Source organism: Lepidochelys kempii, chromosome 24 (assembly GCF_965140285.1).
Source record: "Lepidochelys kempii isolate rLepKem1 chromosome 24, rLepKem1.hap1, whole genome shotgun sequence".
Classification (NCBI taxonomy): domain Eukaryota; kingdom Metazoa; phylum Chordata; order Testudines; family Cheloniidae; genus Lepidochelys; species Lepidochelys kempii.
Genome location: NC_136403.1, coordinates 8334010 through 8358638, shown reverse-complemented (window position 1 = coordinate 8358638; position 24629 = coordinate 8334010). Strand labels below are relative to the sequence as shown.

Here is a 24629-nt window from a genome sequence, read left to right as displayed (position 1 = left end):
TGGGGAGCTCCAGGTCATCTGCGAGGCATTCTAATCACTCCCTAATCCATGTATTTGCTTACCACAGTGAATACAAAACATCCCCCTCCCCCTGCCTGCTTCACTGCCCAGACATTCCAGTAAGCTTTGAGCCCCTACCTTCCTTTACGGGCTGTTCCGTCACTGGCTTTTCAACTACTGCAAACATCATAAATAGAGTTAAAGGGCCAATGTCAAGGTAATATAATTGGAACACTTCACCTGTGCTAATTAATAACTGTTCCTATTGCAAGAGAGTCTATAGGTCCCAGTTATGATCGGATCCCTCTTGTGCAAGGAGCTGTTCAAACTCACTGGAAGACATGGCTCTTGTCCCCAAAACCTTACATAAAACACTTCAAATCATAAAGCTAGAGGGAGAAATTAAGGTTCATATTTGGAGTACAGGATTGCAGTAAGGGGCTGGGGGGCACTGAGGGGATTTCAGAGGTTTGGGGTGATGGGGGGCCTTTCATTTGTTAAAAGAGCCAACACATCACTTTCTTGCTTTTCTCCAGTATTTAAACATGCTGCGGACATGTGAGGGTTACAATGAGATCATCTTCCCCCACTGCTCCTGTGACTCCCGGCGAAAGGGTCATGTGATTACAGCCATCAGCATCAAGCACTTTAAACTCCATGCCTGCACAGAGGAGGGTCAGCTAGAGGTAAGCAACTCAAGGACATGGCAGGGCTTCCTGGGTCTGAGGAAGTTCAACTTTGCTGTAGGAAGAGGCAGAACACTGGTTCCCCATTCCTGGGATACTGCAGCTGCTCTAAGAGTAAAGTTGAGAGCAGGATGAGGTGGATTTTAAAACAGGGTGGTAAATGCACTGCTGTATGATTACAGGGACGGCTGCTGCTGTGTGATTACAGGGACGGCTGCTATGTTGGATTCCCACGGCAAGCTCTGCAGCATTAGGACTCTGTATCCCCACTTCCCCTGCGTGCCATTCTGCAGCATTCCTGGAACTCCCTTGTTTTTTCATCTCTTCCCCTGCACTCTGCCCCACCCCCGGCTCCGGTTCAGATTTGCCCTGTAGCATTTCAGGAACTAACTTGCCTCCTGACTCGGCCAACTGGAGCATGGCCCGCTCTGGACCCTGATCTCTTCTTCTGTTTAGAACCAGGTAATAGCATTTGAGTGGGACGAGATGCAGCGGTGGGACACAGACGAAGAAGGAATGGCATTCTGTTTTGAATACGCACGAGGAGAGAAGAAACCTCGATGGGTTAAAATCTTCACCCCATATGTAAGTGACCTTGTTAACTGCAAATGCACTAAGGAGAGGGACTCGCCCAGTTTTTAGAAACTGGTGTAAAATTCTCTTTGCTCTGATCTCTTGGTGTGAGAGAAGATTTGACACTCAACTTTTCCTTGCGCTGCGTAACCAGACAGCCACTAGGAGGAGCCAGAGATACAGTAAGTTCTTGCTGGCTAGAGCTGGTACCTTTGTCTTCCCCTGCTGTAAACGGAAGCGGGGTGTACAGCTTCTGACTCCTGTCCCGCTCTCTGATGGGCGGCTGTCATTTCAGAGCTGCACAGCGCTATGCTGCTGTGCTTGGCTTTATGTCAACCTAAGAGAGGGCTGCTTTATCTTTTCAGTTCAACTACATGCATGAGTGCTTCGAGCGGGTGTTCTGTGAGCTCAAGTGGAGGAAGGAGGTAAGATCCTGTAACTGCACAGAAATTGCTTAGTACATTTGTGAGTTGGCAGTAACCTTTTCCTGGCAAGCTTTCATACTCGTTCGCAATATCGGCTTACCGCCCAAACAAGGAGGGGAGTGTTTTGTAGTGTGGAGGGCTGATAGCAGGGACGCCTGGGTTCTATTCCCAGCTCTGGGAGCGGGCACATGGGAGTCGCTCCTGGGTTTTATCTGCAGCTGTTGGATGGGAGTGTTGGTGAGTGACTAGAACAGGGAGCTGGGTGTCAGGACTCCTGGGGCCTGATGGTCTCGTCCTTTGCGTCACGTAACTCCTTTTGAAGAGGTGGTACTGGGCGTGTGTGGCATGGGGTAATCAAACACCCGCCTCTGCAAGTCATTGCCTGACACACCTTGGGCAAGTTACTCCCTTGCCTGAGTCTCCTGATCTGTTAAAAGGAGAGAGCAAAGCCTCCCTCTCCCAGGAGGGTTATGAGGACTGCTTAATTGTTCATCAAGAGTTTTGAGATCCTGCAGGGGAAGGCTCTGTAGAAGTGCAAAGTATCTTTTTTTTTTTTTTTTTTCAATTATACCAAGAATCCCATGCTCAGAATCTGTCAGTCATGATGTCCTCTTGGTAAATTATTAAATTTTTAGGTGGGACTCTGGCTGGTGTTGGGGTTTCTTTCCAAGCCAAGGAGACCTTAGCAAATAAGCCCACCCCACCTGTTGCTTGTTTACTTGTTTGTATTCAGTGTTTTCTATTTCTACTGCATGCACCTCTCCATCCTCTCCTGGTCCTTAGAGGAGATGTTTGGCCGCCCCTCATCCACCTGCTAGAGTCTCCCTATCCCCATGTGACTGCTGCCTGGCTCTGTGTCCCCATGGTACAGCTTTCTGCTACAGCTAACTGCAGTGTAGCAGGGAGATGGCAGAAGAAGGTAGCTGGCAACCTGCCCTCCAGGCAGTTGACTCAGAGGAGATGATGCAGAGCTCCTCTGCTTAGGATGCCGAAGTCTGATATTAGCAATGTGCTGGGCATCATCATGTGTAGTGTCTTGAATCGCCACAAGGTGCCTGTTGGAAAACTTGTGCTGCTCTATTGTCTTGGTGATTCTCAGTCATCCCAGTACATAAAGGGAGATGGTGTCTTCCTTTTGGAGCCTTGGATATAAGCAACTGCTGGAGGCAGGATACTGCACTAAATGGGCCATTAGTCTGTTCTGTGCTGCTAAGCTCCGCTGCTTAACCCATTACCTCTGAGGATCAACTCTGTCACTTCTATCGTCTCTTGATCCTGAAGCAGGCAGCCTCTAGAAGTGACTAGCTTTGCTTATTAGAACACTGTTGGGTGCCATCTCTGAACACAAGCTTCCTGGAGCAGATGTGTATTTCTGTAAGGACTGACGTGCTGATATTTGTGTGGGCTCCTATACCCCAGAGATCTGAAGCTGGTATGTGAATATGCTCTGGCAGTCTGGATAGCTCTCATCTGTACATAACCATGCCTTTGCCACGTGCACTGCTGGATTTCCTCAGGGGCAGCATTCACTGTGGTGGCTGGCAGGATTCTTAATCACATGCAACAGCTGGGCACTATGGGTACACAGCGAGGGGGAGAAGAGGCTCTTTGGTCAGTATATACAGACTTCTAACTCCATCCGTGTTCTTTGGGTTGGCACTGGGCAGCGTTCCATCGGGACCTCATGTTAGCCCTGGTCTACACTCGGATTTTAGGTCGAATTTAGCAGCATTAAATCGATGTAAACCTGCACCCGTCCACACGATGAAGCCCTTTATTTCGACTTAAAGGGCTCTTAAAATCGATTTCCTTACTCCACCCCTGACAAGTGGATTAGCGCTTAAATCGGCCTTGCCGGCTCGAATTTGGGGTACTGTGGACACAATTCGACGGTATTGGCCTCCGGGAGCTATCCCAGAGTGCTCCATTGTGACCGCTCTGGACAGCACTCTCAACTCAGATGCACTAGCCAGGTAGACAGGAAAAGAACCGCGAACTTTTGAATCTCATTTCCTGTTTGGCCAGCTGCAGGTGACCATGCAGAGCTCATCAGCAGAGGTAACCATGATGGAGTCCCAGAATCGCAAAAGAGCTCCAGCATGGACCGAATGGGAGGTACGGGATCTGATCGCTGTATGGGGAGAGGAATCCGTGCTATCAGAACTCCGTTCCAGTTTTCGAAATGCCAAAACCTTTGTCAAAATCTCCCAGGGCATGAAGGACAGAGGCCATAACAGGGACCCGAAGCAGTGCCGTGTGAAACTGAAGGAGCTGAGGCAAGCCTACCAGAAAAACAGAGAGGCGAACGGCCGCTCCGGGTCAGAGCCCCAAACATGCCGCTTCTGTGATGAGCGGCATGCCATTTTAGGGGGTTCAACCACCACTACCCCAGCCGTGTTGTTTGACTCCTTCAATGGAGATGGAGGCAATACGGAAGCAGGTTTTGGGGACGAAGAAGATGATGATGATGAGGTTGTAGATAGCTCACAGCAAGCAAGTGGAGAAACCGGTTTTCCTGACAGCCAGGAACTGTTTCTCACCCTGGACCTGGAGCCAGTACCCCCCGAACCCACCCAAGGCTGCCTCCTGGACCCAGCAGGCGGAGAAGGGACCTCTGGTGAGTGTACCTTTTAAAATACTATACATGGTTTAAAAGCAAGCATGTGAAAGGATTACTTTGCCCTGGCATTTGCGGCTCTCCTGGATGTACTCCCAAAGCCTTTGCAAAAGGTTTCTGGGTAGGGCAGCCTTATTGCGTCCTTCATGGTAGGACACTTTACCACTCCAGGCCAGTAACACGTACTCGGGAATCATTGTACAACAAAGCATTGCAGTGTATGTTTGCTGGCGTTCAAACAACATCCGTTCTTTATCTCTGTGTTATCCTCAGGAGAGTGAGATATAATTCATGGTCACCTGGTTGAAATAGAGTGCTTTTCTTCAGGGGACATTCAGAGGAGCCCATTCCTGCTGGGCTGTTTGCCTGTGGCTAAACAGAAATGATCCCTGCTGTTAGCCACAGGGAGGGGAGAGGGTTGAGGGGGTAGCCACGCTGTGGGGGGAGGCAAAATGCAACCTTGTAACAAAAGCACATGTGCTATGTATGTAATGTTAACAGCAAGGTTTACCCTGAAAGAGTGTAGCCACTGTTTTATAAAATGTGTCTTTTTAAATACTGCTGTCCCTTTTTTTTTCTCCACCAGCTGCATGTGTTTCAATGATCACAGGATCTTCTCCTTCCCAGAAGCTAGTGAAGCTTAGAAAGAAAAAAAAATGCACTCGAGATGAAATGTTCTCCGAGCTCATGCTGTCCTCCCGCACTGACAGAGCACAGACAAATGCGTGGAGGCAAATAATGTCAGAGTGCAGGAAAGCACAAAATGACCGGGAGGAGAGGTGGCGGGCTGAAGAGAGTAAGTGGCGGGCTGAAGACAGGGCTGAAGCTCAAATGTGGCGGCAGCGTGATGAGAGGAGGCAGGATTCAATGCTGAGGCTGCTGGAGGACCAAACCGGTATGCTTCAGTGTATGGTTGAGCTGCAGCAAAGGCAGCTGGAGCACAGACTGCCACTACAGCCCCTGTGTAACCAACTGCCCTCCTCCCCAAGTTCCATAGCCTCCACACCCAGACGCCCAAGAACGCGGTGGGGAGGCCACCGGCCAACCAGCCACTCCGCCACAGAGGATTGCCCAAAAAAAAGAAGGCTGGCATTCAATAAATTTTAAAGTTGTAAACTTTTAAAGTGCTGTGTGGCATTTTCCTTCCCTCCTCCACCACCCCTCCTGGGCTACCTTGGTAGTCATCCCCCTATTTGTGTGATGAATGCATGAATGTGAAGCAACAATGACTTTATTGCCTCTGCAAGCGGTGATCGAAGGGAGGAGGGCAGGGTGGTTAGCTTACAGGGAAGTAGAGTGAACCAAGGGGCGGGGGGGTTTCATCGAGGAGAAACAAACAGAACTTTCACACCGTAGCCTGGCCAGTCATGAAACTGGTTTTCAAAGCTTCTCTGATGCGTACTGCGCTCTCCTGTGCTCTTCTAACCGCCCTGGTGTCTGGCTGCACGTAACCAGCAGCCAGGCGATTTGCCTCAACCTCCCACCCCGCCATAAACGTCTCCCCCTTATTCTCACAGATATTGTGGAGCACACAGCAAGCAGTAATAACAGTGGGAATATTGGTTTTGCTGAGGTCTAAGCGAGTCAGTAAACTGCGCCAGCGCGCCTTTAAACGTCCAAATGCACATTCTACCACCATTCTGCACTTGCTCAGCCTGTAGTTGAACAGCTCCTGACCACTGTCCAGGCTGCCTGTGTACGGCTTCATGAGCCATGGCATTAAGGGGTAGGCTGGGTCCCCAAGGATACATATAGGCATTTCAACATCCCTAACAGTTATTTTCTGGTCTGGGAATAAAGTCCCTTCCTGCAGCTTTTGAAACAGACCAGAGTTCCTGAAGATGCGAGCGTCATGTACCTTTCCCGGCCATCCCACGTTGATGTTGATAAAACGTCCCTTGTGATCCACCAGAGCTTGCAGCACTACTGAAAAGTACCCCTTGCGGTTTATGTACTCGGCGGCTTAGTGCTCCGGTGCCAAGACAGGGATATGGGTTCCGTCTATGGCCCCACCACAGTTAGGGAATCCCATTGCAGCAAAGCCATCCACTATGACCTGCACATTTCCCGGGGTCACTACCCTTGATATCAGCAGATCTTTGATTGCGTGGGCTACTTGCATCACAGCAGCCCCAACAGTATATTTGCCCACTCCAAATTGATTCCCAACTGAGCGGTAGCTGTCTGGCGTTGCAAGCTTCCACAGGGCTATCGCCACTCGCTTCTCAACTGTGAGGGCTGCTCTCATCTTGGTATTCATGCGCCTCAGGGCAGGGGAAAGCAAGTCACAAAGTTCCATGAAAGTGCCCTTACGCATGTGAAAGTTTCGCAGCCACTGGGAATCGTCCCAGACCTGCAACACTATGCGGTCCCACCAGTCTGTGCTTGTTTCCCGAGCCAGAATCAGCGTTCCACAGCATGAACCTGCCCCATTAGCACCATGATGCATGCATTGGCAGGTCCCATGCTTTCAGAGAAATCTGTGTCCATGTCCTGATCACTCACGTGATCGCGCTGATGTCGCCTCCTCACCCTGTATCACTCTGCCAGGTTCTGGTGCTGCATATACTGCTGGATAATGCATGTGGTGTTTAATGTGCTCCTAATTGCCAAAGTGAGCTGAGCGGCCTTCATGCTTGCCTTGGTATGGCGTCCGCACAGAAAAAAGGCGCGGAACGATTGTCTGCCATTGCTCTGACGGGGGGAGGGGTGACTGACGACACGGCTTACAGGGTTGGCTTCAGGGAGCTAAAATCAACAAAGGGGGTGGCTTTACATCAAGGAGTATTTCAGGCAGGACTTCACGGAGGGTTCCAATAAGAAATGGTGCACCTAAATTATTGTTCTTATTGGAACAAGGAGGTTAGCCTGGCCTCTGATTGATACATGGCTAGATTTACCTCGCTGCACCTTCTCTGTGAGTGACTGCAGTGTGACCTAGAGGAATGAGTCCATTAGACGGGGGAGGAGGCAAATGAGTACAAAACAAATCTGGTCTATTTCTTGTTTTGATCCACTCCATCTATCTTTTACATCTTTGGCTGGCAGCAGACGGTGCAGAAGGACTGCATGCCATCCACATCTCATGGCTGCTCAGCAGAAGATGGTGCAGTAGGACTGCTAGCCATCCTCATCTCTTGCCTGCCCGGCAGAAGATGATGCAATAGGACTGCTAGCAATCCGTATCGCCTGCCTGCTCACCATAAGACAGTTCAATAGGACCGACTGCAGGACTAAAGAGAATGACCTGGTCAAGTCACTCCAAATTTAGTCCCTGCGCCCACGTCTGCCCAGGCGCTCCCAGCCGACGTGGCCAGGAGCACCTCGGACACAACGAGAATGGCTACCAGTCGTACTGCACCGTCTGCTGCCAGAAGGCAATGGGTTGCTGCTACTGTGTAGCAATGCCGTACTGCGTCTGCCAGCACCCAGGAGACATACAGTGACGGTTACCTGAGCGGGCTCCATGCTTGCCGTGGTATGGCGTCTGCACAGGTAACTCAGGAAAAAAGGCGCGAAACAATTGTCTGCCCTTGCTTTCGTGGAGGGAGGGAGGGAAGGGGGGCCTGATGATATGTACCCAGAACCACCCGCGACAATGTTTTAGCCCCATCAGGCATTGGGATCTCAACCCAGAATTCCAATGGGCAGCGGAGACCGCGGGAACTGTGGGCTAGCTATCCACAGTGCAACACTCCGGAAGTCGACTCTAGCCTCGGTCTTGTGGAAGCACTCCGCCGAGTTAATGCACTTATTAAATGCACTTAGAGCATTTTCTGTGGGGACACACACACTCGAATATATAAAACCGATTTCTAAAAAACCGACTTCTATAAATTCGACCTTATTCCGTAGTGTAGACATACCCTTACTGTCTTCTGCTTGGGAAATATTGATCTGCTCCAGGGGCTAAGTCCAAACGTTCACATCTCGCATCTCTTTCTGCACTTGTGTCTGAGCAGGGCTAGCAGCAGCCATGTCTGAGCGTGTGTGGTGAGCGTAGGTCGTCAGTTCCTAACAGAAAGAATAGTAGGCAGTTGAAATTCATTGCCTGGTGCTCTGGGGTGCTTATTGGAACCTCCCAAATCCCATCCCTAAATTCACCCTAAATGCACCACTACCATAGAAATAGATTTAGTCCCCTCCCACCCCATCAGTTTTTATTTATATCCTTTATATTTTTTTTTCTTGTAAAGGTGGAGGAGGAAGCGACAGACAAGCATAACAAGAACTTCAGTAAAGACAATATGTGCAGCAAGGTAACTGGGGTGAAAGCAAACAGCATCTGGGCTCTCTGAGCCAGTCTGATTGCTGTACTGCGGACTTACTATTTACTTCCTGCTTCTCCATTCCAATTCCTGCTAGTGTAGAATAGCATTCATAATAGTGTCAGCTCGTCCTTAAAGGAACCTTGCAAAGCAAAACATTTCCTGCTGCTGTATGCTGGGGAGAGACTGCCATGCCGCTTTAAGAAATGTTCTTTGTTTCCTTACATTGAAAATATTTAGTCCTGATGCGTCCTGGACACTGGCAATCTTTGGAGGACCTGGAATGAGACTTTACCTGTGAAGCTGTCTCTACTCCCAGATGAGAAGGAAAGGGGGTCAGAAAGGAGCAGTAAAGGGGACACACATTTTTCAAAAAGAAAAGGAGGACTTGTGGCACCTTAGAGACTAACCAGTTTATTTGAGCATAAGCTTTCGTGAGCTACAGCTCACTTCATCGGATGCATACCGTGGAAACTGCAGCAGACTTTATATATACACAGAGAATATGAAACAATACCTCCTCCCACCCCACTGTCCTGCTGGTAATAGCTTATCTAAAGTGATCATCAGGTGGGCCATTTCCAGCACAAATCCAGGTTTTCTCACCCTCCACCCCCCCACACAAATTCACTCTCCTGCTGGTGATAGCCCATCCAAAGTGACAACTCTTTACACAATGTGCATGACAATCAAGTTGGGCTATTTCCTGCACAAATCCAGGTTTTCTCACATCCCCCTGGTTTCTCACAAAACCTGGATTTGTGCAGGAAATAGCCCAACTTGATTGTCATGCACATTGTGTAAAGAGTTGTCACTTTGGATGGGCTATCACCAGCAGGAGAGTGAATTTGTGTGGGAGGGTGGAGGGTGAGAAAACCTGGATTTGTGCTGGAAATGGCCCACCTGATGATCACTTTAGATAAGCTATTACCAGCAGGACAGTGGGGTGGGAGGAGATATTGTTTCATATTCTCTGTGTATATATAAAGTCTGCTGCAGTTTCCACGGTATGCATCCGATGAAGTGAGCTGTAGCTCACGAAAGCTTATGCTCAAATAAATTGGTTAGTTTCTAAGGTGCCACAAGTCCTCCTTTTCTTTTTGCGAATACAGACTAACACGGCTGTTACTCTGAAACACATTTTTCAGTTTCTTTAAAGGACCAAAGACTAATCCTGGCAGCTGCATGCCAACTTTTACCATGGTAGTGCTGGAGGGGCGTTCTGGTACCACTTGATTGGCAGGTCCTGATCTCTTTTCCATCTCAGTAATCAAGGGGTTAATTGAATAGTGGGGTGGGAAAACATCTTGTGTAGCTGAATCTTTTAAGTAAAGCCGCCCTGCTGTTGTCTAAGCAGTTACGCTGAAGCGTTTCTCACTGATTCTACAGATTTTAGCCTCAAATTTTGCCCTCAGATGCCCCCAAGAAGTTTCCATTGCCTGACTGGGGTTTTCTATCTTAAGCCTAATCTATGCTTAAAATTTAGACTGGCGTAGCTGGGTCAGTCCGGGATGTGAAAAGCCACACCCCCATGCGGCGTAGCTGTGCTGACCAGTGTAGACACAACTACACCAGCAGAAAAGTGCTCCTGTCAACGTAGCTAATGTCATCTGGGGAGGTGATCCTATCCATTTGTCGGCGTGTGCTGTGTCTCTGCTAGGGGCTATGCTGGTGTAGGCGCTGTAGAGTAGACGTCGTTTCAGGGTTTTATTCTGCTGCCCCCACCTTAATATACAGTCCAAGTGTACGTGACACACATGAGCCAAACCCGACACTCGTCTCATCGTGTTGCGAGAGCCTAGGCCTTTTGTTTACTGCCGGAGTCCTGAGGCCCTCCCCTCACCCATTTTCTGCTCTGCTTTAACCTCTGGCTGTGGTGCGGTCTCCAGCCTTTCCGCTGTGCCAAAGCCTCCTGCAGGGGAATCTTTGACTCCTCATCTCACCGTTGCTGCCCTAAATGCGCTCGAGGATTCCTTAGTCCGCGTTCTAAAGGAGGGTGGATGAGTTCAGTTGAGGCTCTCCAGTGAGTACCAGTTCCTGTCTAGTTGCTTTGCACTCCTCCTTCCGGGTGAGAGCCCAGCCATTTCTACTGCTGAAGTAAAGGCTGCTTGCAGCAGCTCTGAATGCACTTGACTCTGTCCCTCCCCTCCAGCTATATTTGGATGCAGCATCTGGTTCTGCATAGGCCTGTGCTGTTGACCTGCATCTCTATGTGCCAGAAATCTTGCCAAGTGAAGTCTCTGCAGACTGCTGTGGCCTATTCCATATGTGCAGGGGTAGGGGGGGACACAATGAGCAGCATGGAATTTCCATACTTGATTTATTGGCCTGTAAAAATTGCTTATGACGTTTGTCTTTGCCCACAATGCCCCTTCTGGCTCTGGAGAACTCGGATCTAGATAATTCCCCTTGCTAAGCTTCCAGATGTTCTTGCATTTGTATACGATGCCTTCCACTTAATTGCTCGTAGATCCTAAATTAAGGCACTAAGTCACTTAGACCTCCAAAGCAACACAAAAACGGCAGCTTCCCCTTTTTATTTAGCATTTAAGCAATGCCAGTGGCTGCCATTTAACGTCACTGTGGTTAGCTCAAATGGTACGCGCCGTATTCCCTGTGCTAAGCACGTGAGAATGTGAATCTCAGCCAGCATTAAATGTCAGGTTTGCCGTGGTGACCACTGGACAGCTGGAGTAGTCAGTTGCTGGCTGTAAAATGTGGTCAGTAATATGGCTAGAGAGGAGATTGCGATTCACAGTTACTCAGGGCTTAGGGTCCGTCTCCACTGCAATAAACATTTCTGAGCCTCTGCTGATTGGCTCAGGCTATGGGGCTAAAAATAGCTGAGTAGACGTTCCAGCTCTGGCTCGAGCCTGGGGTCTGAAACCTGGGGGAGGGTCCCAGAGCCCTGGCTCCAGCCCCAGCCTCTATACTGCTGTTTTTAGCTCCACAGCCCAAGCACCGTGAGCCTGAGTCAGCCGACCTGGGCTCTGAGACTCGGTGCCGGGGTTTGTCTTTGCAGTGTCATGTGCTGTTCAGGCTGTTAGATGCCCCCTTGTGACCATATGGAAGAGTAGATCAGTGGTTTAATTCAGTCACAAGGGTAACCAGCACTTAAACGCTGTGGTGATAAGCACTAAATTAGAGGAACTCTGGAGAGGGGGGAAGCAGCCTTGACTGAGGGAAGCCGTGTGTTTCCGTTCCCTCTGCCGGCTCCCAAAGCAATCCGCAGAGGAATCAATTCACTATTGAAATGCAGCCACCTCTGAGTGGGGATTGTGAGTGGACAGCCTGGGCACCAGGGCACAGTGGTTATGGGATTGGGAGGGAGGAGTTGAGACAAAGGACACCTGGGCAAAACCCTCTTGTGAGATTTTTAATGACCATTTGGCACAACCAGGAACTTTGGTTTTTAAATGCCTTGTTCAAAAGAATCAGTACAACAAACCACCCGACAGTTGGATGAATTTGCTTCAAAGAGGAGCAAAGTGTGTGCAACCTGTCTGGATTCCCCTCCTTCCCTTTCTTGGGAGTTCACCTGTTTCAGGCCAGATGCTGGTTCCCCTCCAGAGCACGGCTTCCCATGTCCACTCGCTGACAAACCTGTAGAGAGATGGGAGTATAAACCCCTCCCCTTTATAACACACTGCCATGAGACCAACTGCAGCTTCCGCAAAGGCCCCCGCCATGAATGGAAACCTCATCCTTGCTGGGGGTAGTTAAACTACAGCTGCACGCCCAGGGGGGGTCGATCTTTGCTGCCTGCCACAAGGCTGGTCCTCCAACCCTTGCTGCCAGCGATGGCAATTACTCATGGTTATTGGTGTCATCCATCAAGCCAGCTTGTGCGGCTGCTGCAGGGAGTGCAGCGGGAGCAGAGAATTGCAGCCTGCGCATCCCAAGGTGCTGGGGATTGTAGCTCCAGGTACCTGAATCAGTTCTGCACCCAGCACTGGCAAGGAATCAGTGTGTGTGTTTGGAGATCTGCCTGCTCTCAACCACCGCGCTGCTGTGTTCTTAGACAGACAAACTTAGGGTGATGGTGGGTTTGGGAAGCTGAGGGGGAGGCTGCCTCGTACGGTGGGCTAGAGCGCCAGTCGTTTCCCTCAGCAGTCCTGTCTGGGTCTCAAGTGAACAGTCGATTGCAGAGCCTCCATTTGGCCTAGCTTCACTGCCAGGCTGTGCCCAGGATTGGATTACAGGGCTGGGGAATGGAGGTCGCGAGTGGGGCGTGACGTACTGGCAGAGCTGGAATGGTCCAGGGGGCAGCAGATGAAGAATGAGGTGAACGAGGAGGGAGGGCAGGACTAGTGTAGCAGGTGGAGGAGCTGCAGGTCAGCACTGAGGAGCATTAGCGGAGCCTCATGTGACTAGCCCCAGGAGGTTTCATAGTCATAGACTGCAAGGCCAGAAGGGACCACGGTGATCATCTCGTCTGACCCCCTGTAGAACACAGGCCAGAGACTGCCCCAGAGAAATTCCTAGTGCAGAGCTGTTAGAAAAACAGCCAGTCTTGATTTAAACATGGTCACTGCCGGGGAATCCACCATGACCCTTGGGAAATTGTTCCAAAAGTTAGTTACTCTCCCTGTTAAAAACGTGCACCTTATTTCCAGTCTGCGTGTGTCTAGCTTCAACTTCCAGCCATTGGATCGTATTCGACCTTTCTCTGCTAGACGGAAGAGCCCGTTAGGAAATATTTGTTCCCCACGTAGGTACTTACAGACTGTGATCAAGTCACCCCTTAGCGTTCTTTTTTTATTAAGCTACGTAGATTGTGCTCCTTGAGTCTCTTGCTATAAGGCAGGTTTTCTAATCCTGGTAGCCCTTCACTCATGGGAGGGACTTTAGTTTAGTGATGAGACCGAGCAATGGGAAGGGGTCTAGAGTGGGGGACTGGGAATTGGAACTAAGACTCAGCGGTCTGTTCTTTGGTTTGCCGTGGAATCTTCAAGTGACGTTGGGGCAAGTCACCCTCTCTGTCCCTCAGTTTCCCCCTCTGCAAAGGAGGCTCCCTCTGTCTAACTTGCCCCGAGAGGGTTGATGATTAATGAGGCTGCAAGAGCAAACCCAGAGGCTTACTCTAAGTAATATCTTGTTTTTAATTTCCCTTTCTTCTCTTTCAGAATATCTTTCAGATGGCCAGATCACAGCAGAGGGACGCCGCCACTTAGCCCCTCCTGTCGTGAAAGAACGTAAACCCCCCCAAAATTAACACTTAAAAAAAGATTTAAAAAATTCTGTTATTGTATTAAAAGCCCTTAAACTAAATATTATTAATAACAATACCATTTGTGAATTTCATGGTTATGGAATTAAGCAACTAGGAAAAAACCAGCAGGCTTATCAGAGTAACAAGAGGGGAAAACTTTTCAACAACAGACAAAATCCACCCAAGGGTATTCTGTTTTTCTTTTTTCGTTTCACTTGGGTCCTGCATTGGAAGATGGACTGTGCTTATATTATATTTTTTACAACTGGAAATAGAAATGCCATCCATTTGCACTGTTCAGACATATATATGTATGTATGTAAAAAAAAAAAAAAAAAAGAAAGAAAAAAGAAAGATATATATACAGAATACCCCACGTATATACATATATATCTATATATTTCTTTTAAAATTTCATATCAGCAGCAGTACCTTTTCTAAGCTTGCGTTTTTACACGCATCTCTTTCCTCCGAATCCATCGTGTTTTTTTAAAAACTAACTTTAATGGAAAAAAAAAAAAAGTAAAAAAGTTACATTACAGGGAAATACCTCTCCTCTCAAAGGACCTTGACACGTTTACAGGCTTTTAATTTTTTTTTCTTTTCATTTTTCGCAATGAACCTTTTTAAGAAGTGTGTAAAGCAGCTGGCTTCAGAGCTAGTGGGACAAGGAGAGAGGGGATTTTGTTCACTGACGGTCTGATCCTGCATCCTTACCTTGGGTAGCATTTTTAAAATCAGTGGGGCTACTCACGGGTGTAAATGTTCACGAAGGGTGTGATGCTGTAATTGATGGGACTCTGTGACCGCTATGGGTAGGATGGATTTTGAGTTGGAGTCTTCCCATTGGCCTCAATGGACTTTGGATCAAAGCCCGAAGGAGCAAAATTCACCTCTGTGCCAGAGCCAGATTAAGGCCTATTCTCAGTGTAAGGCCCACTGCAGCCATAGTTTGAAGGGTTAAGTGGAGCTGGGATGGTGCATAGTCCTTGGGCAGGCTCTCTGGTCCTCAGGCAGAGGTGTGAAAAGGAGAGCCCAAAGCAGAATTAGCTCCATCCAGCTTGGAGGGGAAGTGAGGCTCCATCTGTGGCTTTCCTCACTCCTTGATCAGATCTCTTTGGGGCGGGGTGAGACTGAGCCCAGAGCTGTCGCAGCCAAAGATCTGGTATCTTCCTGATGGGCTTTGGCTGCTCCTTGCAGCTTTCCAGGACAGAAGCAGCATTGTTTGGGTGCCGTGCTGACGCCTGTATTTCACTAGCAGTCGGTCGGCCCAGGCAGGGTTGGGGAGACGAGGTCTGGCAGTGCAGGGTGGCATCCGCGAGGAGGGACGGGTTTTAAACAACCCTGTCTCTGTGAGAATTTGAACTGTTCTAGCCAGCTAAGCAACAGCCTGGGTAATTGCTCTCCTTTCCTGCATGTGCCCTCCGCCTGCCCTTGAGCAGAGCTTAGTGTGGTGCCGCTTTCCAGCTTCTCCAAGCGCTTTTCAGTGCAAAGACTTTTCTGTAGGGGAGGGGGTTCTGGCCCTGTATAGACCAAGGTGTTATGCATTCCTACTGCTTCATCTCCCCCCGGCCCCAGGTGTGTGGTTCTAGGACTGGATGTGGGGAGCCAGCTGCAGGTTGAAGGACCCAATGAGGCAGCCGTAGGCTAGAGGACATTTGAGGTTAGTTCACTAGTGAGCGGTCAGGTCATCCTTGTCGCCGCTCTGGCTGATTTATTGCCTCAACTGGTGTTTTGACAACTTCTTCCCGTGTTGATCTAGGCTGGGGTCCCTGTGGATCATAGTGGTAACTCTTCACTCGCCCATTCCAGCTAATGGCAATGGTGCCCTTGCCAGTGACCTGATCTGCTGAGTGTGGGGCCCAGCTGGCATGGCAGCAGTACAGAGCTCTGCCCTGTTGTGGGACTCAGTGGTATTGGGGGCCCTGCTCCTTGTCTTGCCTTCTGGGCAGGCAGGGCTGGAGCACGGCACATTCAACTCCAGGGTGGGTCAAAGGGAGAGGTCAAACAGGCCCACCTTTGACTCAGGAAGAACCTCAGAGGGACCCTGGTGACCTTGAAGGCGAGAGGCTAAGGAGTGTGGGACTGAATGAACAGTCAGTGTAGACAGGAGGGGAAGAGAAGAGGGAAATGGGAGCAATGGAATTGGCTTCCCGTCTTCAGAAAGAAGTCTAGGACAATTGGCAACTTTCCCCTGAGCTGGGTTGTCTGTTCCCTGTGCATCTAAGAAACTGCAAAGAAAGACTCAAAGCTGAAACATGGGCAGGGCTTCCTGCTTGCTCTAACTCAATAAACCTTTACCTTTAAGAATCAATCTCTTTAATAAAGCAGGATGACCCTTGAGGCTCGTGGTACCCAGCTTGCCACGTGTGGGGTCTGACACTGCATTTCATGGCATGAACCTAGTGTGGTCTGCCGGGAGGCTGCTTTAAACTGCGGGCCAGGAAATGCTCTCTAAAGATAGACCGTATCCTTCCAGTCACAAGTCGAAGCGGGAGCAGCGTCAGCCGAGGAGAAATCTTGGCCTTGCGCTTAGAATCCAGTGTTCTGCTGGCCTCTACATTTTTACTTACAAACTTTGTATTTCTGGGTGTGAATTAGGTAGCTTAGGTACACTAGTCTGAGTGAGTGCAAAAATTAAAGGCTGCAGTAGGAACTCTGCTTTAGATCTTGAACCAATTACGTGTCCCTTCTGCAAAGAAAACAAATTGAGCCGAGGAAGCAGGGTGGCTGTATAAGGGGCTTTAATACGTTAATCCGTTGGACGCCTTGGTGCACAGAAACCCGTCTCCTTTAATATGGTATTGCTGGACGCAACCTAAGTATCTGGGCCAACAGGTTATGCAAACCAGCTTTTGTGCTCTGTAGATGGTGTGAGGAAAGCAGCTTCTAAGTTTTCTCAGTCAGAACTGGATTTGAAATGCACCTGGCTCACTCAAAGCTAGATGCTTATTAAAATAAGAAACTTTGTGGGGGTTAGTGCTTTTAGAAGCAGCTGAAGTCTACATTCAGGGCAGCTGTGAAAGCATTATCATTTAAATATATGGACTTAAAGTTTTTGCAAATATCCCTCTTACTTCCCATCTTCTTTCCTGCTCTGTGGCCTCTAGATGCCCCAAGGCTTAATTCCCTCACATCCCTGAATCATTTAATTTAACACAACCCAGGGGTCACCCAATGAAATTAATAGGCGGCAGGTTTGAAACAAACAAAAGGAAGTATTTCTTCACATGATGTATAATCAGCCTGCAAAACTCGTTGCCAGGGGATGTTGTGAAGGCCAAAAGTGTAACTGGGTTCAAAAAAGAATTAAGTAAGTTCTTGGAGGATAGGTCCATCGATGGCTATTAGCCAAGATGGTCAGGGATGCAACCCCATGCTCTGGGTGTCCCTAAACTGCCAACTGCCAGAAGCTGCGACTGGATGACAGGGGATGGATCACTCAAAATTGTCCTGTTCATTCCCTCTGAAGCATCTGGCACTGGCCGCTGTCAGAGACAGGGTACTGGCTAGATGGACCATTGGTCTGACCCAGTGTGACTGTTCTTATTTTCCAGTCCTGTGTACAGGGACATATTGCATGTGATGTAGGACCTACATAGTGATGGAAACACAAAATATTGGTTGGAACATGCAGTGAATTATTTTTCACACCAACTTTAGATCTAAGCTGGTCAGAAACAGGGTGGGTTTGGGAAGCAATATTAGGTTTTCCCTGCAGTCCCAGGCTGCTAGTGGCTCTTTTGGGCCGCAAGATTCTTCTCTTTGTTATTTAAACAAAGCTTTTTGTATTCTATAACACCTGTTACTCCATGCAGCAGAGAGTCATTTACAATATAGGGCAGCCCAAACCACTGGCCATGGGCAGATAATCCAAAGTTTGGAGGTGTGTTTGAAACCTGTTCAGATGGTGTGGCTGGGGAGGGACAGGTGCTGTTGGGTTAAGAATGCTTGTGCCTTTCCAAAGTCACTCTCCCCTAAAGCATCTTCCTGTAGGGCAGTGTTTGCGGTTTAGGCTGAGAGGGGTGTGGAGTTTGGGGTCTATCTACCCAACTTCCTGCCCCTCATTGGTGTTGGGAGCAGAATTGGAAGGCTATAAGAAAAGCTACCCACAAAAGGACCATCCCCACCCTTCATTAAATTCCATGGACCATCCAGCCATTCTTCGATAAGTTAGCTTCCTTGTTTCCCTTGGTTAATCCTTCTATTGCTATATTCCCCCCCCCCCCGAGGGAGACCTCTCCCGCTCCCAATCAGAACACTGAACAGCTGTTGTTGTTGGACCCTGCTGTTACCTTTCCAGGCGGCTCCATCAACCTCTGATGGCAGGAAGGCATTTTCGTCCTGCACAGACGGCCAGGTCGCCACGGCACTAGGGATCGTGTGCCCCTCTGCCAGTTCAGTAGTGGGCGGATGGGCTGTCTTGCTGCAGTGTGAATTCTCCAGCACAGGAGCCCTTCAGAGCTCTTGGAGGAGTCCCCTTCGGTGTGTGAGGCAGGCAACTTCTTCTGGTGGTTGGAGCAGGGCACTGGGAGTCAGGAGACCCGTGTTCTATTTCTGATTCTGCCACTGACTTTCTGAGTGACCTCGGGCTAGTCACTTCCCCGCTCCATGCCTCAGTTTCCTCACCAGTAGAATGAGGTGTTCGTACCCCTCTGTGTAAAGCACTTTATGACCCTTGACTGGGAGGCACTATCCAAGTGCGCAGCATTAGCCTCTCCCAATAAATGACCCAAAGGACTGAATAAGCTACTGGCAATGTCTCCCTTGTGTATGTAGAGACGAGATTGTCTCAGAGCCCCAGTCTCATCAGCAATACCTTTCCTTCTGTTCTCATCAGAACAGATGGAACGATCTCAGCAGCAGTGTTAAGAGCCCCTCCCCGGTCTCTGTTCGTTGGGCTCGGCTACTCACATGACTCAAGTCAGAGGAGTTCAACGGGTTTGTATGTCACAGGAACAAGCACTGCTTTTGGGAGCCTCTGGAGGATTCCATGTTCCAGCAGAGATCTGGGTTAGGGGGGAGGCTTGGACCCAGAGAGCTCTGCATGCACAGCCAGCTTTGCTTTGCTGACACTTCTCTGCACGCAACCAGGTACCTGGCTAAGGCTGAGGAGAGAACCTGAAAAGGCTGTTTGAGGGATGCTAAGCTAGGCTATTCCTCTGGACCAGCAGGAGTGGACGGTGGAGGTCAGACTTGCTCTGCAGTGTTATGTGAGGAATGCAGATGCTGTGCAACTTGTATTCTCCTAGTATTAGCTCCCTTGGCATCCAGTGTGGCCGTGAGCATGTCTAGTTCTTTTCCTGCTGGGAAGGAAATAAGGGAGCCCCAGAGATCTGGAGCCACATTTGGGCCTGGAGGACCAATTATTGGGGTTATTGGGTGAAATGTGCTAGCTGTGTCATTGGACAGGAGCTGGTTTCCATGGGCAGGAGGGGGCAGTTTTCACTACACAGGTTCCCCAAAAGGGGAGCCCCCCCAATGCTTAACTCTTTCATTCCCCAAACACCTCCCCTGCCTGTAATTTATTCAGGATCCAAGTCTCCCTTCCCTCAGTGTTGGGGTGCACCTTGAGAAGGTTTAACTTGCCTCTGCTTATTCCCTAAAATCCAGGGGTTGGGAGAAGGGAGATCCCCATATTCTTTATGACCCTTTTCACACAGGCAGTAGCTCTGTAATCAGCCATTGTGTTGCCAGGTTTCTCTCAGTCCACTGGATTTAGGGAAGGATTTGTGCCAATACTCTTGATTTTCCATAGCTAAAGGAGCCGGAAATCTCTTTGCAGCAGTAAGTTCTGCCGTAGGACCCATGTAAAAAACAAAAATGGAGCGAGAGCCATAAACATGAAATTTCACTGCTGACTGAAGTAGGTCGACTTAAGAACTAGTAACCTCCTCCAGTTGACTTCTGTGCTGTGACATTTAACCATTGTTAGGTATGTTGCTCATTCTGTCTGTTTAGAGAACTAGAAAGCAAGCACCTTTGCTCATGTCAGAGTGCCAGATTTGGGAGCCTGAGGGGGAAGAACTGAAATTTCCATTCCCATAGGACTGGTCCTGAAATGCTGGGTTTTTTTGTCTGTGTGTTTAAATTTTGAAAGAAACGGGTAATCTCTGTCAATTTCTCTTCCTTTTTTTTTTTTTTTTTTTTTTAAATCCTTGGCTGATATAATTTGTCCTATTTTTGGTGCCATCAGAAATAAACAATGAGGCTTTCTCTCTATCTTAACGCAGGTCACTTTTTAAAAAGAGCTCCAGTGCATAAATGCAGCACCAGCCCTTCCATTTCCAGGCTCTTTACTTTTCAGATTTTTAAAAAAAATCAATTGATAGGCTTTGGCAGCTCTGATGTCAGATCTATAAGCCCCAGCACAAGTTAAATAGGTCAGGTTGCACTTGGTATAATAACTGCTTTCCTCAAATGCTCTCTGAATTAAATAGGTAGAAGATGCAGCTGATGAGGAAGCCTTAATTAGACAAGAAATAAACTTCTCAGCCCCCCTTCCTCCTCTGATCCTGATGGTTTGCAGTAATGGCCAGAGCAAGGTAATTGTTTCTTTGCTGTCTTGCAGATTTTTCTTTTTTGCTCTGTTTTCTCCACATTTATACAGACCAGATGAGGGAGAGAATATATTTTATTGGACCAGCTTCTGTTGGTTTCGAGCTTGCACAGAGCTCTACTTCAGGGTTGGGAAGCTAACTCAAAGCCAGATGTAAGAGCTCTTGATTTGAGTGGCTTAGATGGCCAAGTGCTCTCTGGGAAAATTACATTTTTATCTGTGCAAAAGCTTTTCACCCCCTGCAAACCAAAGTTGGTCTGCTGCAGTTTCCACGGTAAACATCTGATGAAGTGAGCTGTAGCTCACGAAAGCTCATGCTCAAATAAATTGGTTAGTCTCTAAGGTGCCACAAGTACTCCTTTTCTTTTTGCAAAGTTGGTGAGTGATGCATTTATAAAAACCAGTTGGTTTACAGATTATAACACACACACACACGCGCGTCTGGTTTGGAGGTGAAATGTATTATTAAAGCTGATGGCAGCCTAGCTCATGGAGACAGTTCTATTTTTCTGAACAAATTTGTATAAAGCCTCCACAGCCCTCGCACTTACTGAGTGAGCCTGGATATTTGGGGGAGCGGCAGGTGGTATGTTTTGCACCCAAGCAGGGTATCCAAGATGTAGTTGTCCTTCAGCGTGAGGCTCTTCTGCTTCCAGCTAACCCATCAGATTGCACTAAACCAGTTCAGCAGCCAGGTCGTTTGGACACAATACAGCAGCTTCCCATTAGCAGGAAGGCCCCTTGCTTGCTCCTGACACATCCTTCTCCCTTCTGGTCTGCAGCACCAGGCCCTCTCCTCTTGTTCATTCCTTGTGCGCTCCCCTGCTGACAGGTAGAGAGGCAGAAACTCTCTGGAACCTTACTGCTCCCAGCCTTTGGAGAGTCCCCACACCCCAGCCCAGTCTGCATGCGAGAGATGCTATCCTATCCCCTTTCTAGAGGGAACTGTATTGAAATGCAGGTTTATAGAAGATGTTACCACAGCTTCAGAATTCAGCTTAGCAAGCACCCAGCTGCCGTGTCTGCTTTATCTCTTGACCGTCTCCAGCCACCCTCCGTCTCTTCCTGGTTTAGATTCCAGCTGCTCCAGCTTAGAAGTTCCCTGACCTGTTACCTTGCACCTCTTAGCCAGTTGTAACAAACCAACTGCCCTGTAGCCAAGGCCACAGACCATTGTGTATGTATAAGTAGGCTGTTACATTGAGCTTTCGGGGGGAGGGAATCCGCATCTCAGTGCCCCCAATAGATCCCTTCCTCAGCATTTTATACCTTTCCCTGGCCATCCCTCTTCCACCCCAGCCCTGGGTTGAAGCGTGTTATACAAAGGTTTGTCCGTGGAAGGAAAGCAACAGATATAACAGCAATAATACATCAGTCAGAGCTTTTGATGTAAGCTGGGGGGGGAGTGCCCCCTCCTGGGGGGATGGGAGGGGGATTGAACGGATGCCTGCTACTAAATTTACAGAAATTTTGTATCGTCCCCCCACCCCCCGCTTTTTTTTTTTTTTTTTTGAGCCAGTAAAATAGCCCAGGGTTCGATCCCGGGCACGCTCGTTTTAATTTATTTGAGAGAACTCGAATTGTATTTTCACGGCAGTATCTTGTATTTTTTATTTTTGTGATTCAGAAATGTGAAGAAGAAAACAAAACAAAAACCCCGATTGCTCACAGTGTTTCATTCCTCGTTCGATAGAGCTAATCACTCTAAAATTGTTTGGTAAAGTCACTTAGTGTAATTAATTGTAACATATTCTTTTAAATAAATTGATTTATTGATGAAACTACTAGTTAACCCTCTCCTGCCCCCTTTGTCTCTCTTGTGGGGGAGGGGCTATGAGGGGGGAGGGGCTGGGCAGGCCTGGGGAAGTGGCTGGGCTGTGGGGATCCTCGCCCATCTGTGGCACTTGCTCTGATCTGGTCCAAGGCGCCTGTGGGGAAGCGAGCAGAGAAACAGCCTCAAGGACCTGTACAACTGCCCCATCTGCCATGGGCCTAGATCCTGCTGGCTGGGGGACTGGAGGCCCCACTGCCCCCCCCCCCCCAGTCAAGCCCCATCTCCCTATGGTCCGTGCCGTTCTCACACCTGCCCCTGGCGAGGACAGGGCCTCCCATTTTGCCCCCTGGCCCTGCCCCATTTCCCCAGTGAAGACAAGGCCCCGCCTTCCAGTCTCAACCCCTCCCCCTTCCCAAGCTCTGCCCCATCTTCCCAGTGAAGACAGACCCCACCCTTCAGTCTCAAACCCTGCCTCCCCTGAGCTCCACCCCATGGGAGGTTCTTGGGATGCTGTGGTGGATCCTGTGCATGAAAAAGCCGGGGGAGATGGTGAGCAGACCCCGCTCCCCCTCCCCCCAGCTGCCAGTGGCCACCTGGGCTTCTCTGGCCTGGAGGAGCCACTCCCCACCGGCCGCCAGAGCACAAGGCCCATCATGGCGTGACACCTAGAGGAGCCCATGGGCAATGGAGGGGGACGGTGCCTCCCCCAACGGGACAGCAATCTAGGGTGCTGGGGGACGCCACTTGACTGCTGCCACCTCTGCAAGGTGGCCAGGCCTCCTCCGGAGTAGGGGGCCAGGTGTGTCTGGCCTTCCTGGGAGTGGGGGTGTTGCCAGCAGCCAACCCTTATGGCCGGGGCGTGGCAGAGGAGCTGGGACAGGAGTGGCACTCAGCTTTTGGACACAGCTTGTTAGACCAATGACTTGACGCCTGCAGGATTTCAATAAAACCTGAACAGTGCAGGACTGTACCTGAGGTGCATGTCCCCTCCTCCTCCCCCACAAGGAGCGCCTGCTACCCTGGGAGGCTCAACCAGCTCTGGCTCCCTCTCGCACAGCTCTGCTGATGCCCCTCAGTGCCAGCCAGCAGCCCCCAGATGCCTGTTGCGTAAGTGCTGAAGAAACAGCCTCTTCTCCTCTGCCCACAGCAGGTGCCGTGGGACGCAGCCAGGGCTCTGTAGAGGGAAGCCCAAGCTCTCAAATCTCCATAGGGTGATTATGCAGGGTTAGGGCTACCCGGGCGTGTGTATGTGCAAGGGTGGTGGCTAGCCTCACACAGAGTTGACCAGGAGACGGATGGAGCGGAGCAGGTCCCGAGGAAGAGGCCGGTTCTGCTGAGGTCCGAGCCCTCTGCCCTGCGTGTCCGTTACAGGCTCCGTCCATGAGTTCCTGCCACCTCCGAGACCATCACAGCAGTCAAACCGGGCCCAGCACCTGGAGCAGACGGTATTCCTGCCAAGGTCTATAAGCAGGGTGGCCACCACACTACAGGGCACCTCCGCATTCTCTGGGAGCAAGAGTGAGGTTTTACATGCCAACATTGTCAACCTATAAACGTGAGGGTGATTGGGCAAACCATGGCCTTTCCTTCCTCTCTGTCGCTGGGAAAACCCTTGCACAGTCATGTTGACTAGCCTTAACACTGATCCTTCCTGAGTCTGTGGATTCTGGGCTGGATGAGGCACAATGGACGTGACCCTCACGGGCCTGCCAGCTGCAGGAAAAGTGGCGGAAGCAAAACCGTGATCTTTGTATGTTTTTTCGACTTAGCTGATGTCTAGTCTGAGTAAGTTGTGAGGGGCTCTGGGAATGGTTGTCATCTTTGGATGCCCTGCGAAGTTTTTCTGTCATTTGGCCCTTCCACGGTGGGATGACTTTGGACCCCTTCCCGGTCACCGGTGACACCAAACATGGTTGTATGCTGGCTTGCACATGCTTTTTGCATCCTTTTTTGGGCTATGCCTAAGGATACATTTCATGAGACGATTGACAGAGGAGTCCAGAGCCAGTTCCGCACTGCGGGGGAGTTTTTCAACCTGCAATGCTGCCGTGCTCGCCTGAAAGTGGCAGATTCACCCATCAAGGAGCTTTTCTTTGCTCACGGCTGCGCACTGTTCACGTGCTCAGTTGATGTCCGGTTTATAGGAGAACACTTTGCACATGCAGTCAATTGCTTTGGTTTTACGATCAGCCTAAAGAAACCTGAAGTATCCACCTGTGCTGGGGGCTCCGTGCGTCTCGCTGATTATTAAAATCAACAACGTTCTCACAGACCTGCCTTGGCCGCATCTGGGGCGCTGTTGCACCAAAATAGACACTGAGCACACTGTCTGCTGGGCTGCCGTGCTCACACAACGCTGCTCGTTGGCTGTGCGAGATGGACAGCGTAGGGTCACCACCCGAGGACCCTGGATCGGTCCCACGTGTGCCATCTCTGCAGGGTCGAATGGTGGGACAAGATTCCTAATAGCACAGTCCTCAGGCGCTGGTGGATGGCCGGCATTCAAAACACGCTC

General features: G+C 49.6%; 1 protein-coding gene across 7 annotated transcripts in view; it reads left to right on the top strand.

Annotated features, from left to right (window-relative positions):
* SNX27 (sorting nexin 27) overlaps positions 1–13855 on the top strand; it is a 52316-nt gene extending 38461 nt beyond the window's left edge. The window contains exons 2-7 of one of the 7 annotated variants that reach the window (XM_073323358.2): positions 537–686; positions 1143–1271; positions 1625–1684; positions 3710–3799; positions 3896–4301; positions 4888–7819. In XM_073323358.2, coding sequence (XP_073179459.1) covers positions 546–686; positions 1143–1271; positions 1625–1684; positions 3710–3799; positions 3896–4301; positions 4888–5408 — 1347 coding nt within the window. In that variant the 5' untranslated portion in view covers positions 537–545 and the 3' untranslated portion in view covers positions 5409–7819. The other 6 variants (XM_073323353.2, XM_073323352.2, XM_073323355.1 and 3 more) reach the window with 6 other exon arrangements.
* The last annotated feature ends 10774 nt before the right edge of the window (positions 13856–24629 follow it).